The sequence below is a fragment of the Zingiber officinale genome, chromosome 7A (genome assembly GCF_018446385.1).
Source record: "Zingiber officinale cultivar Zhangliang chromosome 7A, Zo_v1.1, whole genome shotgun sequence".
Lineage (NCBI taxonomy): Eukaryota > Viridiplantae > Streptophyta > Magnoliopsida > Zingiberales > Zingiberaceae > Zingiber > Zingiber officinale.
In genome coordinates, this window is record NC_055998.1 from 82,383,096 (window position 1) to 82,402,201 (window position 19,106).

Sequence of the window (19,106 nt, forward strand, 5' to 3'; positions counted from 1 at the left end):
AGCTAGCTTGGAACCCAAGCTAGGGCCGGCCAAGCTAGCTTGGAACCCAAGCTAGGGCCGGCCAAGACCAAGTGGATGAGCCATGTAGGTGGCCGGCCAAAGCTTGGGTCCCAAGCTTAGGTGGCCGGCCACTAGAATATTAAAAAGATTTTTTATTAAAATTATTTCTTATGTGGATATCATGATTTTAAAAGAGAGTTTAAAAATTAAAAATTTCCTTTTATAGTTTTCTACAAAAGATTAAGAGAAGAGATTAATCTCTTTCCTTATTTGTAGTTTAAAAGGATGGTTTTAATTTTTGGTAAAAACTTTCCTTATTTGTAAATCATCTACATGTTTAAAAGAGAGTTTAAAATTTGAAATCTTTCCTTATTTGTTGATTAAAGGAGGATTTTAAATTTTAAGAAAACTTTCCTTATTAACCATGTTCATGATTTAAAAGAAAGTTTAAAAATTAATAATTCTCTTTTATTAGTTTCTACAAAAGATTGAGAAAAGATTTGATATCTTTCCTTATTTGTAGATTAAAAGAGATTTTAATTTTTAGAGATAACTTTCTTTTTATCCACATGTTTAAAAGAAATATTTTAATTTATTAAATTTCCTTTTATAAACCAATCATGAAGGATTAAATTATTGGAGAAATTTTATAAATTTCTGGAGACAAATTAGGAAGTTTTAATTAATTAAAACTCTCCTTGTTTGTAGCTTTTATATGACCGGCCAAATAAAATTGAGAAAGAAAATTATTTTAATTAAATAATTTTTCCTTTTCAATGGAAAAAGAATTAAGGAAATTTTTATTAAATTTTCCTTATTTGCCAGGATCAAGGATTATAAAAGAGGGGGTAGAGGAGACTTCAAGAAGAACGACTCTATTCTATTTTTCTCCCTCTTTTCCTTGGTGGTGTGGCCGGCCCTATTTCTCTCCTCTCCTCTTGTTGGCCGAAACTTATCTCTTGGTGGAGCTTTTGTTAGTGGCCGGATCAAGGAAGGAGAAGAAGGAGAGAAAGCAAGCCTCGTTTCTAGCATCCCTTGGAGCATGGTGGTGGTGGCCGAACCTCTTCATCCTAGAAGATGTTTTGATGGCCGAAACTTGCAAGGAAGAAGAAGGTGATTGGTGGTTTCTCATCTCGGAAGAACGTTGCACACACAACGTCCGAGGTTAGAAGAGGAATACGGTAGAAGATCAAGAGGTCTTTCTAGAAGGTATAACTAGTAATTTTTCCTTTCCACATCATGCTAGTTATTTATGGAAATAATACCAAATACAAGAGGCTTACGATTCTAGTATTTTGAATATGTTTTTCGATGATGTGTTCTTTTGTTTTATTTTTCCTTGTTATTTGATTGTTCTTTTCGGTTAACCTAAAGTTATTTTAGGAAATTAAATATTAGCTTTCCATAAAAGGTTTTGTCTAGTTGGTGGTGGTTGCTCCTATATCCAAGAAGGCCATGTGCCTCGCCACGTCAGTACTGGGAACCAATTATGGAAATTAATATTTAATGGAATTAATAACTTAAGGTGATTTGGGTCGAACGTGTTAAGTTTCGCAGGAGATCCAAGTCAAAACCTAAAAGAACAAATAGATTAAGTTTTGGATCAAACGTGTTAAGTTCCGCAGGCGATCCAAAATTTAATTTAAAAGAACACATGGTAGCTAAGAAAAGGTTCAGACCTTTGTATAAAATTTTTGTACAGTGGAACCTCTAGGTTTTCCGAGTAGCAACCAACACTGTCTGCCCACGAGACCATCCATCGTAGAGTGTTCTCCCACAGACAATGACCACTTATGCATCCTGTCTGCCCACAGGACCATCTGTGGTAGAGCGTTTTCCTACAGATAGTGATTGTTTACATACCCTGATTGCCCACGGGACCATCTGTGGTAGAGTGTTCTTCCGCAGTGAGTAGTTGAGTTGCTAGATAACTACTTTATCCTGTCCACCCAAGGGACTATCCATGGTAGAGCGTTCACCCACGGGTAGTGACTATTTATATCCCTTGACTGTCCATGAGATCCATTCGTGGTAACATATTGTTAAGCCAGTCAGGACTTGTTATTTGCTAGTTATGCATTTATTTGTGCAGGGTCTGGACATACTGTAGGCACTCTTGATTTATTGGTTATACCTGGTTGAGCAAGTTAGTGGATGTTATATTGTGAGTTATGCTTTTGCTTAGCAGATGCTTATATGGGTACTCTTACTTTTATGGTAAGTATTTCTTTTGATAATGCACCCTTTAATATATATATATATATCTGCTTATATGGGTACTCTTACTTTTATGGTATGTATTTCTTTTGATAATGCACCCTTTAATATATATATATATATAGTATCATTTACTATCTTCTTATACCCACTGATTATTTTGTACTCACTACCCTTGCTTTGCCTTTATTTCTAGGTTAACAGGTATAAGATGTGTCGTGTCACTCAAAGGTCCTAGCTTCCAGTCCCACATCACACTTGAGATCATGCTTTCCATATTGTTTCTATTGTTATTTTCGTTCTAGTTTTCAGACTTGGTTGTGCAATAATTAACTTGACTGTGGTTTCCATTTTATGATGTGTTTTTATTCTGTTATGGTATATGTGGTTGAGTCAAGTCGTACCGGTGCGTAGTGGTATTACTCTCTATATTTTTAGAGCGGATTGGGCAAATCCCTCCCTCGTGTATGTTTTCTATTGTTTGTTGTGGGATTGTCTGAATCCCTTTACCCTATTGTTGGTATGTTTATTTTTATATTCCACTGTGTGGTTAGTATGATCTGTGACTATGTATCTAGGTTTTAATTTTCACTGCTACAGGGGAGATGCTGTTTGATTTTCGTTAGACAATCCCTTATGACAAATGGAATAGCATTAACACACCACACATATATCTGAACGTGTTCAGAACAAACTATTGTAAGGGAATATGAAAGTATTAACTTATTTCTAATAAAAATAGGTGGATTGGAAAACGTAAACCGGCTACTAGCTGATCAGAAAAGAAGGTGACATGATTATCGGGAGGGAGATGAGGATGATCACTCAGGGATGGAAGGCAAATACGATAACTATGAGGAATTTTGTATCGGGAATAAAGGTACGCTCGATCATAAGCATCAAAACTTGAAGAAAGAGAAGCATACCACGAGACAAAGGATTCTTAGGCCATGACAGAACAAAGCCTTAGGCAAACAGTATACAACTTACTAAGTTATCTGGGAGCCAAAAGTAGAAGGAATGGGGAAGGAAGAAAGGTTGCTAAAGAAGAAGGAATGAGAGAAGGAAGGTCGCTAAAAAGAGTAAGCCTAAGATGAGGAGAAATAAAGTGTGAATAACTCATAATACACTAGGGTTTTATAAAAGGGGGTTTAATTGTCACCGCTAGATTGAAATGACATGATTAAGGGGGGTCATCGGTTTATAAGGTTGAACAGGTCGTCGTAGTTTACGAAGCGGAGAGTGTCAGAAAACATTGTAAAAGAGGAGTGGTGATGCCACGTGAGATCCATCCATAAATGGATATTTATGAGGGATGTGACGAGTGATGCCTTTCGTATCCCAAGTGATTTTTTTGGCAGTCCTTAGTACTCTGTTCCTTCTAAAATAGTCAGTTACCAACAAATGGATTTTGAAGAAATCACTAAGTATATAAAACATGAATCCTGACACGAATAACTAAACAACCGTAGGAAGAACGCGAACTGGCAAAAATAGGACTTAGGCCTAGCTAATCGCCTACGTCTCCTTCGACTAGACTTAAAGGGGAGACTAGTGATACGGGTTATATCGAGCAGGCCCTGGAAGATGATGTGGAGGTCCGAACAAGGAGAGGTGGAGGTCAAAACGAGAGTAAGGGAACACTTCACACTTGATTGCGTTAATCAACCAGCATCAAAGTCCTCGAGTTTTACCCGAGTGGCTTTGATGCTAGACGTTCAGACGAAGCCAACCGGTTATAAGACCGGGCGGATTTAAGGATATTTAGCCTTTTAAAGAACTTAATAGTCGCACAACCGGATAAAGACCGAGCGAATATAAGGTTTTATATGTACGGTCGACCGATCAAAGACCGAGCGGATTTAAGGATATTTAGCCTTCTAAAGACTTAATAGTTACATGGTCGGATAAAGACCGAGCGAATATAAGGTTTTATTTGTAGGTCCGGTCGAGCAAAGACTAAGCGAATATAAGGTTTTATTTGTAGGTCCGGCCGAGCAAAGACTAAGCGAATTTAAGGATATTTAGCCTTTTAAAGAAATTAATAGTCGCACGGCCGGATAGAGATAGAGAGAATATAAGATTTTTTATATACGCCCAATTGAGCAAAGAACGAGCAGATTTAAGGATATTTAGCCTTCTAAAGAACTTAACAGGCCCGTAGTTGGATAAAGGCCAAGCGAATATAAGGTTTTATATGCATGCCCAGCCATGCAAAGACCGGGAGGATTTAAAGATATTTAGCCTTCTAAAGAACTTAACAAGCGTGCGATCGGATAAAGGCCAAGCGAATATAAGGTTTTCCGTGTACACTCGGTCGAGCAAAGACCGAGCGGGCCCATAGATATTTAAGCTTATATATACAACTCTTAGCCTACAATTGGCAAGTAAAGGTTAAACAAACATAAGTCACTCTATGAACACTCAACCGGGCAAAGATCAGCCGGGTTTAAAATAGCTGATGATATATTACTCCTGAAAGGGAATTTTAACATATATAATTTATCATATGATTCCTCAGAAGGATCTTGAGCATCCTGTGTACATTATATAAGTTCCTGAACAGATCTTTGCAGTACTTAATATATGACAGAGTAGAGGGATACAATGGTATAGCAATACGGCTGGCCTTATGGACCAACTGAGATGTACTTAATAGACAACAGTCGACAACACCATAATGGCTTATCAAAACTTGTCGAGAGATATGCCTTTGAAGCCCTCTTCGAAGTTAATGTGTCTCTCATAAGCCAGCTACTCATAACGACATGTTTCCCCAACTGTCTCAATAATAGCGAGGAGCATAAATGACAAAAAAATGTACATCTATAGGTAGGAAAAAGATAACTCGGACTATCATGATACACTCAGGTTATACTTCCTTTCATCTCATAACAAACTCTAACCAACCGGGTACACCTCATAATCAAAGAGGTTATGTGAGGTGGTATAAAAAGGGGGATCCTCTCCATTGGCAAGGCACGCAAACTCAAACATTCGCATTTGAACTCTACCTTCTCACAAACACTTCCACTACTATTCTTCATCTAGTTCCTGGAGATTAAATTGACTTAAGCGTCAAAGGACCTAACCAGGGATCCCCACTCTCGGTCTTAGGTTGTTAACGCTTTGTTAGATCATCCGATTGTGCATCGTTAAGAAATATTTCTAGATCTCTAGAGGTCTTCTATCCTCAGTCAACCATCCACTGGAGCCAGTGCGCCATCTCACAACCTTCAAACAGGATCAGTATCCCTTACTTTCTACGATGTTTCCTTGAAATGAGGATCGATTCTCTACTATATGTAGGACCGAAAAGAATTTAGATATCTCCATAATGGTATGATATTGTCCATTTTGGACCTAAGCCCTCATGGTTTTTCTCTTGGGCTTTATCCAAAATGCCTCATACTAATGGAGATATCTTTTTTCTTATAAACCTATGATCCTTTCCATGAGTTTTTAATGTGAGACTATGTTTGCAACCTTGCAACCCCAACAATCCCCCCCCCCCAAATAAAGAACCGCAGGGTCCCCCTCAAGAATTAGATCACTCTTGACCTCCTCAGGGCCTCCTCTAGAGTATCGGGTCACTCTTGACCTGCTTAGTGCCTCCCCTCAAGCATCAGATCACTGACCAGCTCAGGGTCTCCCCTACTTTGTTTAAGGTTTCACCCACATGGTTTGATCTTGGATCATGGCTCGTGCTTCTTCCGGCGGTTAGTCCGGTGAAGAGTGACCTCACTCTGATACCAATTATAGAATCGAAAAGAATTTAAATGTATCCACAATGGTATGATATTGTCCACTTTGGGTTTAAGCCCTCATGGTTTTGCTCTTGGGTTTTACTCAAAAGGTCTCATACTAATAGAGATATCTTTTTCTTATAAAACCATGATCTTTCCCATTTGTTTTCACTGTGGGACTATGTTTGCAACCTTGCAACCCAACACTATAGAGGTTAATTAGAGTTTTAGGAGTTTTCCCATATTAATGTTAGGAAGTGACTTGTGTAATCTAGCGATTGTATACACGGAGGGCTCTATGACAGAGGATATCTCTTTAACCGGACTTTTTAGGTGACCTTTTATACTTAATTACATTAATCTATCGTTATAGAGTAAATTGACTAACTCTAGCGATTGTATGACCGAGGGACCCTATGACAGAAGGTATCCCTTTAACCGGACTTTCTAGAGTTACTTCTTTAATTATTGGCTTTAGAACTTAGGTAAATTCTTCGATACGACTTGTGCGCGGTTGTATCATACTTTAATTAGAATTCATACATAAGTGTATGCATGGAGTTAGGTAGATGAACAATACATAGGGACATTAATTAGTATCATAACGAAACCTAAATCCTAGAATCTATCATCGTTCACTCAGTGAGTGAGCTTCTAAATCGATCCGTTGATCGATTAAAACCTCCAATCGATCGGGCAATCGATTGGGATGCTGGAAAATCACGCGATAGCTCTGGAAATCACGCGAGACACGTTGAATCGATTGGGCAATCGATTCAAGTGTTTTCCAAGAGCATAGAAGCGCTCTAGATCGATCAACTGATCGATCTAAAGCCTCCCCAATCGATTGGGAGCAATCCAATCGATTGGGAGCAATCCAATCGATTGGGATTCAACCGTTGGCACGGATAAAGCCATTGGCGAGCGTTTTTCTACGCACTTCTTCATCTCTTCTCCACAGGCGATCATAGCAAACCTCCACAGCGATCTTTTCTTCCTCACCGCCAGTTCTTGAAGGTTCTTGGAGGCTCATCCAAGTCAAGAGGTGAGTTGCAACAAGAAGAAGAAGAAGCTAGGGTTTTCATTGTAATCTTGTAAGATTCATTTGTATTTTGCTTCTTTCTTTCTCATTGTTGTATTGTGAGGTTGTAAGGCTTCTCCGCTTTCTGTAGTTACCGAGAATGAGTGTTTTTATAGTGGAGGGTGCGTGAGTGTGTGGATCCTTGGACTAGTCACCTTTTCTTGAGGTGGATACCAAGTAAATCCCTAGAGTTAGCGTTGATGTTTGTGTTTCTTGTATTTCCGCTGCACATCATCCCAAGAAGCGAGCAATGACGAGCACGACGATTGCGACGAGCTATTCACCCCCCCCCCCCCTCTAGCTACATTTTGGTCCCAACATCTCGTCATGTTGTGTTTCTTAAACATATTCCATTCTTTTGTATTTCGGCTAGTTCGCATAATATGACAAAGTCAGATCTACTTTGCATTGATTCTTTCAATACTGATACTGAGGAAGATTCATCCACAAATCCTACTGGTAGTTCAACTGAATCTGGTACTTTAGTTCCCGAGATATCCGCTCCACATGTTCCTCCTTCTGCCGCTACCCAATTATCTCCTAAGGTTGCAGATGATTCTTCTCTCCACCGTCGTCAATCCACTCGTGTTAGTAAGTCTACTAAACTACCAGATTTTACTTACTCTACAATGATTACTTCGTTTGGTTTTCATCCTAGTAATCATGATTCAACATTGTTTGTCAGATGTACGAGAGTAGGTCGTATTCTTTTATCATTATATGTTGATGACATGAATATTACTGGTAATGATTCTGATGGAATTGCTTCTTTGAAGTCTGAGTTGGCTCATTGTTTTGCTATGAAAGACTTGGGTATACTACGCTACTTTCTGGGCATTGAGGTTGCTTATTACCCGAAAGGTTATCTTTTTATCTCAATCAAAATATATATATGATCTGTTTGAGCATGCTCGTCTTATTGATAATAGAGTTGTTGATACTCCTATTGAAACTAATGCTCGATATTCTCCATCTGATGGCTCACCTTTGCTAGATCCTAGTTTGTATAGAACTATTGTTGGAAGCTTGGTTTATCTTACCGTGACTCGTTCAGATATTGCGTATGCTGTTCATGTGGTTAGTCAATTTGTCGCTGCACCAACTACAGTTCATTGGGATGTTATTTTTCGTATTCTCAGGTATCTTCGGGGCACTCAATTTCAAAGCCTTTTATTTCCTTCTACTTCATCTCTTGAGCTGTGTGCATACTCTAGTGCAGATTGGGTCGGTGATCCTACGGATCGCAAATCTACCACTGACTTCTCCATTTTTTTTGGTGATTCCCTCATTCCTTGGAAGAGTAAAAAATAAGATATTATTTCTAGATCTTCCACAGAAGCAGAGTATCGTGTCATGGCCTCAACTACTTGTGAGATAGTTTGGTTGCGTTGGTTGCTCGCGGATATGGGTGTCTCTGTTCATCAACCTACTCCGTTATATTGTGATAATCAGAGTGCTATTCAAATTACGTGCAATTCAGTTTTCATGAACGGACAAAACATATTGAAATTGATTGTCACATTACTCGTCGCCATCTTCAGATTGGCACCATCACATTGCTTTTTGTTCCTTCAAAACTATAGATTGTCGATATGTTTACCAAGGCTCATTCCGCTTCGCGCTTCCGATTTTTATCTGACAAACTCTCAATGCTTTTGGCTGTAGCATCGTGAGTTTGAGGGGGGATGTTAGATTATATAATTTATATTATATAATCTATTAGAATTATTTGTTTATAGCCTTGAAGGTAATTTAATCTTTTACCTTTTTAATTTAGGTATTAAATTTAGTCTTTTATCATTTCAGTTTAGGTTTTAAATTTTTTTCTTATAATTAACTATATAAAGAACTTGTTCTCTTTATTTTTCTCAATTAATTTTGAATTCAATAATATGATTAACTTAGGATAGCTCGTTGTAAGCTATGATCTCTCTAAAAAACCAAATCAGTGGGATTTATCCGTTAGACAAGTCAGGAGCTCATTGTTGATACAAGACGGCCAATAAAGGGTGTGTTAAAAAAGATGAGAATGATAGAATTTAATTTTATAAAATTAAAAGGACATACTATTCTATCTAATCTTAAGTTGATTAAAATCTAGTCCAAAATATCTAATACGAACAAAAGGAAAGTGACTCCATTTGCTTTTAGCGAATGAAGTTTACAATTTTTCAAACAATTTAATATAATACATTTATCAGTCTTAAAATTATTAAAGGAATAAATTATAAATAGTATATGATATTTTTTATGGGACGATAAAAAAGAGTATGTGAATAACAATACTTAATATGATATATATAAATAGATTAATAGTTCCTTTTCTATTTTTATTAAGATTCCTTTAACTAGATATATTAAGAGATTTATTGCTCACCCCTACTTATGAAATTTAGTATATTAATAGAGAAGATATAGAGATAATAAATTAATTAAAAGGATAAAAAAACATTTTTAAGTTATTAGAGTTTTTATTTATAAGTTACTGAAAATATTTTATTTCACTGTTCTTGAAGGGGACATAAACTAGTTGCTATACTATGAAATAAATATATCGTAATTGTTACACCGTGTTAATATATTTTTTAAAATTTAATTTAATCAAAAAATGTTATTAAAAAGCACTTATATATATATATATATATATATATATATATATAATTATCTGTCAACTTGGTTATCCTTAAATTCGATTAATATTATTTTTAAAAGATTAAAATCATCATAAAATTATTATAGTAATTACTTAGTAGTATTTAATAATTATTTTAATTAAGTTTGTATAATTTTAACCAATAGATTTGTAGTTGCTATAATAATACTAAAATAAAGGTTATTTTTAATAAAAAAATATGTGGACTTCTATTTTTTTTTTATTATCTATTTTATTAAACGTTTATTCTTTTCACTCTTTCACATACACTTCCTAGTATATAAACAGAGATGCCCCCACGGACGGGATCAGCCGGTTATGACATGGATTCTTGCAACATGGGTCGAGAGGTCGAGGGTCTCACCATGTCATAGCCGGGCCCGTATTCACCGTGATTTACTCCCTCTCATACTTGTGGGGCCGGGGTGAGGGGGCCGTTGGGTTGGCGGTTCCAACCTTTTGCAATAGAGATGATATATCCCATGGGACGGCAGATGACCCTTTGTCCTCAAGAGATGATTCATTGCCCCCCGCCGCCAGTACAATTGGTAGTTATTGATCACATACGGCTTAGGTCAATTTTAAACTAGTTTAAAATATCTAGTTAGTTGGGTCTCTTGTATTAGGGTTAAATATTCTCCATGATTTATCATTTAAAAAGTCTGTGTCTAGTGGAGGAAGTTGGCAATACTGAACCGTCTCGGAGGAGTGTTATCATCTGTTTGTTATTCCTAGAGATAGATGAATCGAAAGTAAGACATTCATGGTAAACATAAACGCAAGCGCGCCCATAGCAAAGTCTACGCCCAATCACCGGCGTTGGCCAGCACAAACCATTGGCCTTGAGGATCGCAGCTCGAGTCGGAGCTCAAGCACCGGCAAGGGTTCGTCACCACCGTTCTCCCGTCGCCGCCGACATCCAGGCACAGAGAAGTCCCGTCCTCCATCTTCGTCGACACGTGCAGCTGCGAGTCAGACAGCGGCGTCCACCTCGTCTGGCATTCGGCCAGCCGCACCTCCTTCCCCTCGCCGCCGGCGGTCATGCAGGAGGAGCTCGAGCCGTTGCTTAGCGACAGTGTCTGGTTACCAGTGTAGCTCCACCGGTCCACGCACCGGCCGCTGTCGGAGAGCACCAGGCGCTGGGAGGAATCGTCGACCGAGACGCAGAGACCAGTCAGGGGGTGCAGGATCGTAATGTGGCCGGGAAGCATTGGGCCGGGGCCTCGGAAAGGCTTCTGAATCGACTGAAGCCTCGTCAGATGAGGTTGGCTTTTGATGCCGCTCCAGTCGAACGACATCAGGCCGTACATCTCGTCGTGGTCAACGATACCTGATCGGAGATAGTAGCTCCCCTGCAGTGCCCAGAACGCCCAATCTATGTCGTGGGCGGCGGCGTACGCCAGAGCGCAGCTGAAGTAGCGGTTGTCGTTGGTGTTCGTGCCGCGCAGGTCGAGCCCGAACTCGCTCAGGATCAAGGGGAAGTTCCGTTCGAGCAGGAACCCCGCCTGCTTGATGACTCTGCCGACGATGCGGCCACAGACGTCGTTGGCGTTTCCGTCGGCCCATTCCGAGTCGTCGGTGAAACCGTACCAGTGAACCTCGAAGACGAGCTTGTTGGCGAAGGAGAAGCTGATGTTAACCTCCCGGTCCACCAGGAAGCTGAGGTCGGTGTCGAAGTTGAGCCCTGAGAGGATGACGAGCACGTCGCCGTTGGCGGCGTGCACCGCCTCTGCCCCCAATTGCATGTACCTGCAGGAACAAAGGCACATCCATGAATCCGCCGGAGTTCTTCTCCTTTATAACAACATCGATCGAGAGACTCACTTGTACCAGTCGTCGACGTTCTCTCTCTTTCCTCTGAGCTCGTTCCTCAGGCTCATGCCGACGACATTCGTGTGCCCTTTGAACAGAGCCGCCATGTTTGTCAGGCCTTGAATCCACAAATCGGGATCGAAGTGCTCGTCCCCGAAGAAGCCATTGCCGTCGTTTCGGTCGCAGCACCACCCCGGCGTGGTGATATGATTGTCCAAGATCACCATCACGTCGTTGGCCGCTAAGTTTTCCACCACCGCCTGCAAATTTTCTCTCGAGAATCAGTAGATTTCATATATACGTATAATAATCTCTTGTTGATTATATTATACATACCACGAATGCTTGGATGAGAGGAAGATCTAGCAGTTTTGGGTTGTTGGCTTGGATTCCGGCGATGGCGTTGCCGAGGCCGAGGCCGTCGAAGGAATTCCGGACAGTGCGGCTAGAGACGGATTTGTCGGTGGCGAGGAGCAACGGCCACGTCAAGCGGACGCAGTTGAAGCCCATGCTCCTGATCATCTTAGAGATCCTGTCCAGCGGGCTCTTCGACAGGCCCTCCGCCAGCACCGGCTCCAAGTGCGACGGCCAGTTGACGCACGCCAGCTTCACCCGCACGCCGGTCTTGTCGTCCACGATCCACCGCGACGCCGTCCCCAGCGGCCCGGTGGCCGCCGCCGCATGGTCGGCGAAAAACAGACAGAGGAGCAGCGGAAGGACGAGCAGTCCTGTGGAACGAGGCGACGGCTGTTTCATGGCGGCTCTATGGAATGCTGCAGGGAATATACTGGTCGACGGAGTATATAAAGAGAGAGCAAGTGGACGGATCTTTCCATTAATAGCAAGTTCCTACGTTAATGGCAAAAAAATTACGGCAACGATGTGCTCGACTTAACGCATTCCATTTTGGCCAAAATTTAAGGAGGTACAGATGCAGGCCGAGAATCATTTTGGCAAAAAAATAAAGATTTCCTTTAATTTAAATAACAAAACAAAAAAGAAATGAATAATCAAAAGAATAATATTATGGTACCATACAAAATATAGTTGGTGAATAATAATAACATTTAATACTGGGTTCAATTTTTTAATAAACCAAAAAAATATTTATGATGACTTCCTTTTTTAATGTTTATAGATATAAAATCAATTATATTATTATTAATTTTAAGATTTTTTTAAAATCTGTTTTTCAATAGATAAAATTACTAATCCCTCTTATAACATTATTGATCACATGTATATTTTTTAAAATTTTAGTTTTGAAAAATTTTTTAGTCGATCCTACAATAACCACCGACATAATTAACAATATTTTATAAGTAATTATAATATTTGAATAGTAATCTATATTTTTTTACAAAATTAAAAATATCAATTGTCTCATTTGGTAAAGTCACTTGTAATATTTCCAATTCTATAAATAAATCATCTAATTCAACATTTAATGAATTGTCATGTGTAAAAATGGATGTTAAATTAATATAATATTTTCTCAACTCATCATTATTCAATGATTTTAATATTTTTGAATCAAACAAAAAATTAAATATATTTTCAAATGTTTTCATTTTATCAAATCTGCCTTTCTAAAACGAAATTATTATGCCTACAATAATCACAAAATAATCAATTCTAAAATACGCTTGCTTTAGGTGATAGTGAAATTTCATCATCTTCTTTCTCATCAAATTATTTTTTCAAGACTTTTAGCAATAGTCAAACTTATTGTAAAACTATTGTTCCAATATTTTTCAAAATATGATTTTACAACATCTAATTGTTTCATAGCATAATTAATGCACATAGATTTTGATTGTAACTTCTTATTTATCATATTTATAGCTGATCCTGTCCGAATCGCCGAACCAAAGGACGCTGGGCACGTGGCGCTCTCCTAGTCGATGACGCAGGCCTCCGAAGCTCCGGCGATCCTGCATAGAAGTCGGGCTGGGAAGGGGTTCCCGGCGGCGACCCTCCGACGCTCAAGTCAGGTAAGTAGTAGAAAAAGGAGCTTCCAAGCTTGTCCAAAAATTGCGTACCTCCGGCAAAGGAAGAGGCTCTTTATATAGAGCGATGAAAGAACTAATGCACGTCCCCCGGGGCGCATACGTGTCCGCAGCCCATACCTCGGTATGTACCTGTTAGAGAGCTTACCTGACACCATACTGCTACAGTTCAATCATGTCTCCGATGGGACAACAGAATACCTTGTTGTCAGACTTAGAGTATGGCCTGCCCATAGGACTTGTCGGCTGTCAGAAGATGTTCCTATTCTTCACTCACCGCCCGCCCAGGACGTCCGTCCGGCCGACCGGCGCGAAGAGCGTCGTCCGGATGGCCCTAACTCCCCACGCCAGCGGGCCGGCGCGCCCATTATGTCCTGCCTTCTCCTAGGCCTTCCGCTCGGTCATTATTTACTGTTTCATTGAGCGTCGGAACCCTGACTCCTGTCAGGGCGTCTTTCCCTATCAAACGTTTACGGGCAGGCCGATTGGCCTGCCCTTTTTCCATGCGTCCGGTCGGCTCACCCTTCTTCGACGGACCACCTGGCCCTTTGACCTCCACGTGGCCTTGACCCCTCGTTAGGGGGTCCCGGGCTCTTACCACCGGATCAATAGCAAATAAAATGTCATACCAAATAACCATACCAAGTAAAAAATTTAAAATTTTCAATTGAGTTAACTATACTTTCAGTTTCACTCTTAGACTTTGCATCATTATAAATTTTATATAACTCTAATACAGCATATCACACTTCAATAGCTTGAAATCTTAATAGCTTGAACACTTTTAATATGGCTTTTCCGGCGCGTGTTTGAAAAAGATTTGATAGTTAATCCTTTCACATTATCAAGTAAAACTTTCCATCTTTTAGGAGAACTTGAAAATAATGTATATATATGCATTGGACTACTTCAAAAAAAAAATGGCTTTAACACAAGAATGTGTCATATTACTAAGAGTCAAATGAAGAGTATGACAAACACATGACATGTATAACGCTCTTGGATTTATTTCAAACAATCTCTTTTAAACTCCATGGTGTTTTCCTTTCATATTAGAACCATTATCGTAACTTTGATATCTAATATTTTCAATACTAAGATCAAGTGATTTTAACACATTTTGTAATTTATTAAAAAGTCCAAAACTAGATGTATCATTAACTTTTAGAAACTCTAAAAAATATTCTTCTATTTTTACATTGCTAGATGATATATTAACACATCGTACTATGAAAGTCATTTATTCTTGATGACTTATGTTTGGAGTCCAATCAGAAATTATTGAAAAATATTTTGCCTCCTTAATTTTCTTAATGATAGTACTTCTAACATTATCAGCTAAAAGAGAAATCAACTCACTCTAAATTTTATGACCAAGATAATGATGATGAATTTATGATTTTGAATGCGTCTAATATGATCTTGCATCACAACGTCAAATTCAATAATCGTTTCAATCAACCCTAAAAAGTTTTTATTACTTTCTTGATATCGTTTATCATCAGATCCTCGAAAAGCAAACAATGTTTAGAAAGATATTTTACAATTGCTAATATTCTTGTAAGAATTTGTCTCCAACACTCTCTTTCTTTAGAGATTTCTAGTTATAGATCTTTATCAATTGTTTCATTTTTATCTAATCTCATTTTTAATTCTTTCCAAGAGTTCAATTAGTTATATATTCAATAGAATTTTCATATTTTTTTAAGCATTGATGAGCAACTCCAGATTATCTTGTGAGATAGTGATAGTGTTGGGTTTGCCAGCTTCCTCCATTTTTGTAATATCATATTCAGGTAAATAGTTCCCACAGACAGCGCCAAATTTGATCCTGTATGAGATCTGTGAAGATGAACACTGGTTCTAATGAATGATGATGACCTCCAGTGAAGACGAACTCTGAAGATTTGAAGAACTCCTCAACACTCCTATGCAAAATGAGACGAGCCAACAAAGCGTTAGTGACCTAAGACCGGAGTGGGATCCCTGACTAGGCCTTCCGATGCTCAAGTCAATTCCTCTCATAGATGGAAGAAGAAGAAGAACAACAATAACTGAAGTGAAAATAGAGTTTAGATGCTAGAACTTGTGTACCTTGCCAACGAAGAATACCCCCCTTTTTATACTACCTCTCGTGACCTCCGTAGTCATGAGGTGGTCCTCGGTTCATTAGAGTTTGCTAGAAAATGAAGTCCTTTTCTACACTTCGTGTAATAATTTTTTAAGGAATCTTTTTTGTACCCCAGATATACCCATTGTATCGTTTATGACTGGTATTTATAATGGGGACACGTCATCATAATTGAAGAAGCTTCTAGAAGATATTTCTCACCAAATATTCTATTAAGCATATATCGCCTGATCGTTCAAGTCGGCCACATATACTCTTAAGAATGCCTCATGTTGGATATGTCTCGATCGGTTGCTCAAACCGACCGTATACACTATTAAGAATGTCTCCTGTTGAATATGTCTCGATTGGTCACTCAAGCCGGCCGTATATTAGGAATATATTATAAGGTTAAGTAACTTTATGCTCAGGCGGGACTTGCCTGGCCGAGCATATATGTGCACATGAGTGCTTGCTCAGCCTGCGGTCGGGCGATAATATGCTAGAAATCATACATAAAGCTAAATGCCTTTATGCTCGGGTGAGCTTTGCCTAGCTGAGCATATATGAGCACATGAGTGCTCGTTCGGCCTGCGGTCGACCAGTAATATAGTAGAAATCATACATAAGGCTTGTTGGTGCGGTTAGCACTAACGGTCTAACTCAGGTTTTGATGAATGACAAATCAGGTTAAGTTAGGTTTGTCATGATCTAACACTCTGACCGAGTGTGCAGGATAAGTCCAGACAGGTTGACGGGCTGATCGGATGTCTGGCACGAAATCCAAGCGGGTCGACGGGCTGACCGGATGCTTGGCGAGAAGTCCAGCTAGGTCGACGGGCTGACCGGATAGCTGGCGAGAAGTCCAAGCGGGTCGACGGGCTGACCAGACGCTTGGCGAGAAGTCCAGCTAGGTCGACAGGCTGACCGGATAGCTGGCGATAAGTCCAGACGGGTCGAAGGGCTGATCGGACGTCTGGCAGGTGAGTAAAAGTAAGTCACTGGAAGGGAGTGACTGTGAGGACGCGTTCCTGGGAAGGGAACATTAGGCGTCGATCCAGCTTAGATCCATTTCGGATATCTAAGTCGAGATCGTGACTAGATTCCGGTCTCAGAAAGACGGAATCTAAGTCATACTCTTTTTGTTAAACTATAAACTGAGCTAACACTTTGTTTTGCAGGAAATTCATTATATTTGCCTCGGACTAATCTTGTCTTGCAAGAGAAAGGACCTGTTCTGGAGAAAGGTGGTCCGGGCACTCGGAGGGGATCCGGGCGCCCGGGAGGCAAGTTTCATCCTATCGTATCGTCGCCACGTGGAGCTTGCTGGTTGGACCTGCCACGTCTCACCAGGGCGCCCGGAAGGGATCCGGGGCGCCCCAAGCCTTATATAAAAGGAGGGTCAGTGGTGAAGCTCAATACAACAACTCAGAATCCAATATTGTGCTGAAAAGCTTTCCGACTCAGTGCTGATTTTGTTTTAATTCTATTGTCGGTATTTTCTTTACCTGTCAATTCTTGTACTTAACTCTGTAATATTCGAATTGATAGTGATTGCCCATCGAAAGCGGTCAACGACCGCGGGCCTTGGAGTAGGAGTCGACACAGGCTCCGAACCAAGTAAAACCAAACTGTGTTAGCCTTGCCTTCTTACTTTGTCTTTACTTTTCCGCTACGCTTACTCGACGAAAGTTTTAATCGATATTCACCCCTCCCCCTCTATCGAACGCTTACGATCCAACAAGTGGTATCAGAGCAGGTACCGCTCTGATTTGGTGCAACCACGAATCAGGCAAAGGGGGTGCTTTTTTTTAAAAAAATTAGATATTGTTTGTTTTTTAAATAAAACCTTACGCCTTTCATTTTTTCCCTCCAAAACGGTTTTTGAAAAATACATCGCCATCTTTTCACCATTGTTTAGTATTTAAAAAATACTACATTTTCAAAATTTTGAAATAATATTTTTTTTCAAATATTTTATTAATATTTTATTAATATTTTAACAATATTTTATTATTTTTTTCGAAAATAATGAAATATTATTTTTTTCTAGCACTGCTAATCCAAGACCAAGTCTTGGGATTTTTTTTCCTGTTTCTCTATGTGGAAGAATAATGTCTCTTCAAGAAGGATGGAACCTTAACGAACCACCACCGTACGATCAAGATTTCAACTACTGGAGGCGAAGAATGGAATGTTTCTTAGGAAGTCTAAACTTTGACTATTGGCTGATATTGAGAAAACCTTTTTCAGAACTCAGAACTAAACATAAATGTAAGTAAAATTATTTGTAATGTTTTACCTAACAATGTTTTATGCAGACTAGAAAAGTACTAAGATGCACATGAGCTTTGGATCCAATTGATCAAACTTCACGAGGAGCCGATGAAGATCGAGGATCAAGTAAAAATCGAATTTGAACTCAGGTCAAATCCAATCGAAAAGCCTACTGAATTAGGAGTTGCACTCAAGGTTAGTGATATTTACCAAGACACTCCTGTTAATAGTAGTTTAAAAAATATGAGCATTGATTTGGTTATTTCTGAAAATATATGTGAAAATAGTATACATGACAATACTTGCATAAAACAAATATAATTAATTTAGAAAATACAAAAAATCTGGAAATAATTAATAAATCTAAAAATTTGAATTTAAACATAAACAAATTTGAAAATTCAAACAAAAAAGATGACAAGGTCAATATTGATCCGGATAAAATTAATAAATTGTTTAATCTAGATAATATTAATCTAGAAAGTCTTATTCAAACTCGAGATAATCTAATTAACAAAAAGTTAAATATTAAAACTTATCTAATAAATTCCACTAATTATATCAACTTAAAAGATAAAGAAAATATAAAGATAAACCCAAACACTCTGATAAAATCAAAAATAAGTTTAACAAACTTAAAATCAAATGTTAATGATAATCTATTAAATAAAGACAATTCAATTAACTTAATAAAATTAAAATTGAAAGAAAATTCAAATATTAAATACACTCTCTTAAAGAAAGATAATTTGACCAATTTAATTAATTCAAAATTAAAAACTTAACTATAATAAACCTAGAACTAAAAATTAAATCAACTACCAATAATTCAGGGGGATGCTCCAGAATAGTTGGCACCTCCAAAACTAATCTACCCGACAGGATAACCCTAACTAACCTACCCGACAGGGTAATTAGGACTAGTTAAAAAGGGTTTAAGTTTAACTTGAAAAATGGTACTGGTGAAGTTTTGGATGATAGTACGTTAGGGAAGCTTAGTCTATGCATGTCTAGGAAGATATGACTTCAACTTGGTGGATTTGCCTAAGTGGAACTAGCCGAAGCTACCCCTTACAAATCCTAACTAGTTAGACCAAGGTTTTGTATTAAGTTCAGTGGATAGGACTATTTGGAAAACCTCGAAGGCATGGTTACTCTAATGATGTCCAGGTGACTCACCATAGCCCAGAAGTTTATCCAG

General features: G+C 38.8%; 1 protein-coding gene across 1 annotated transcript; it reads right to left on the reverse strand.

Annotated features, from left to right (window-relative positions):
* Positions 1 to 10,497: 10,497 nt before the first annotated feature.
* Positions 10,498 to 16,144, reverse strand: LOC121999476 (glycosyl hydrolase 5 family protein-like). The gene is made up of 4 exons (XM_042554156.1): positions 16,108 to 16,144; positions 11,846 to 12,189; positions 11,522 to 11,769; positions 10,498 to 11,446 (listed from the first exon to the last, which is right to left on the reverse strand). Exons 1-4 carry the CDS (start codon positions 16,139 to 16,141, stop codon positions 10,498 to 10,500), a joined length of 1,575 nt encoding a protein of 524 aa, XP_042410090.1. The 5' UTR covers positions 16,142 to 16,144.
* Positions 16,145 to 19,106: the final 2,962 nt, after the last annotated feature.

Excerpts from the sequence above, each read along its gene's own strand:
- LOC121999476 (XM_042554156.1), bottom strand. The coding sequence starts at position 16,141 with ATGATTTCTAGCATATTATCGCCCGACCGCAGGC. Across the intron at positions 11,770-11,845 it reads CTCTCATCCAAGCATTCGTG|GCGGTGGTGGAAAACTTAGC; the intron begins GTATGTATAATA and ends GAAAATTTGCAG. Across the intron at positions 11,447-11,521 it reads AACGTCGACGACTGGTACAA|GTACATGCAATTGGGGGCAG; the intron begins GTGAGTCTCTCG and ends TTGTTCCTGCAG.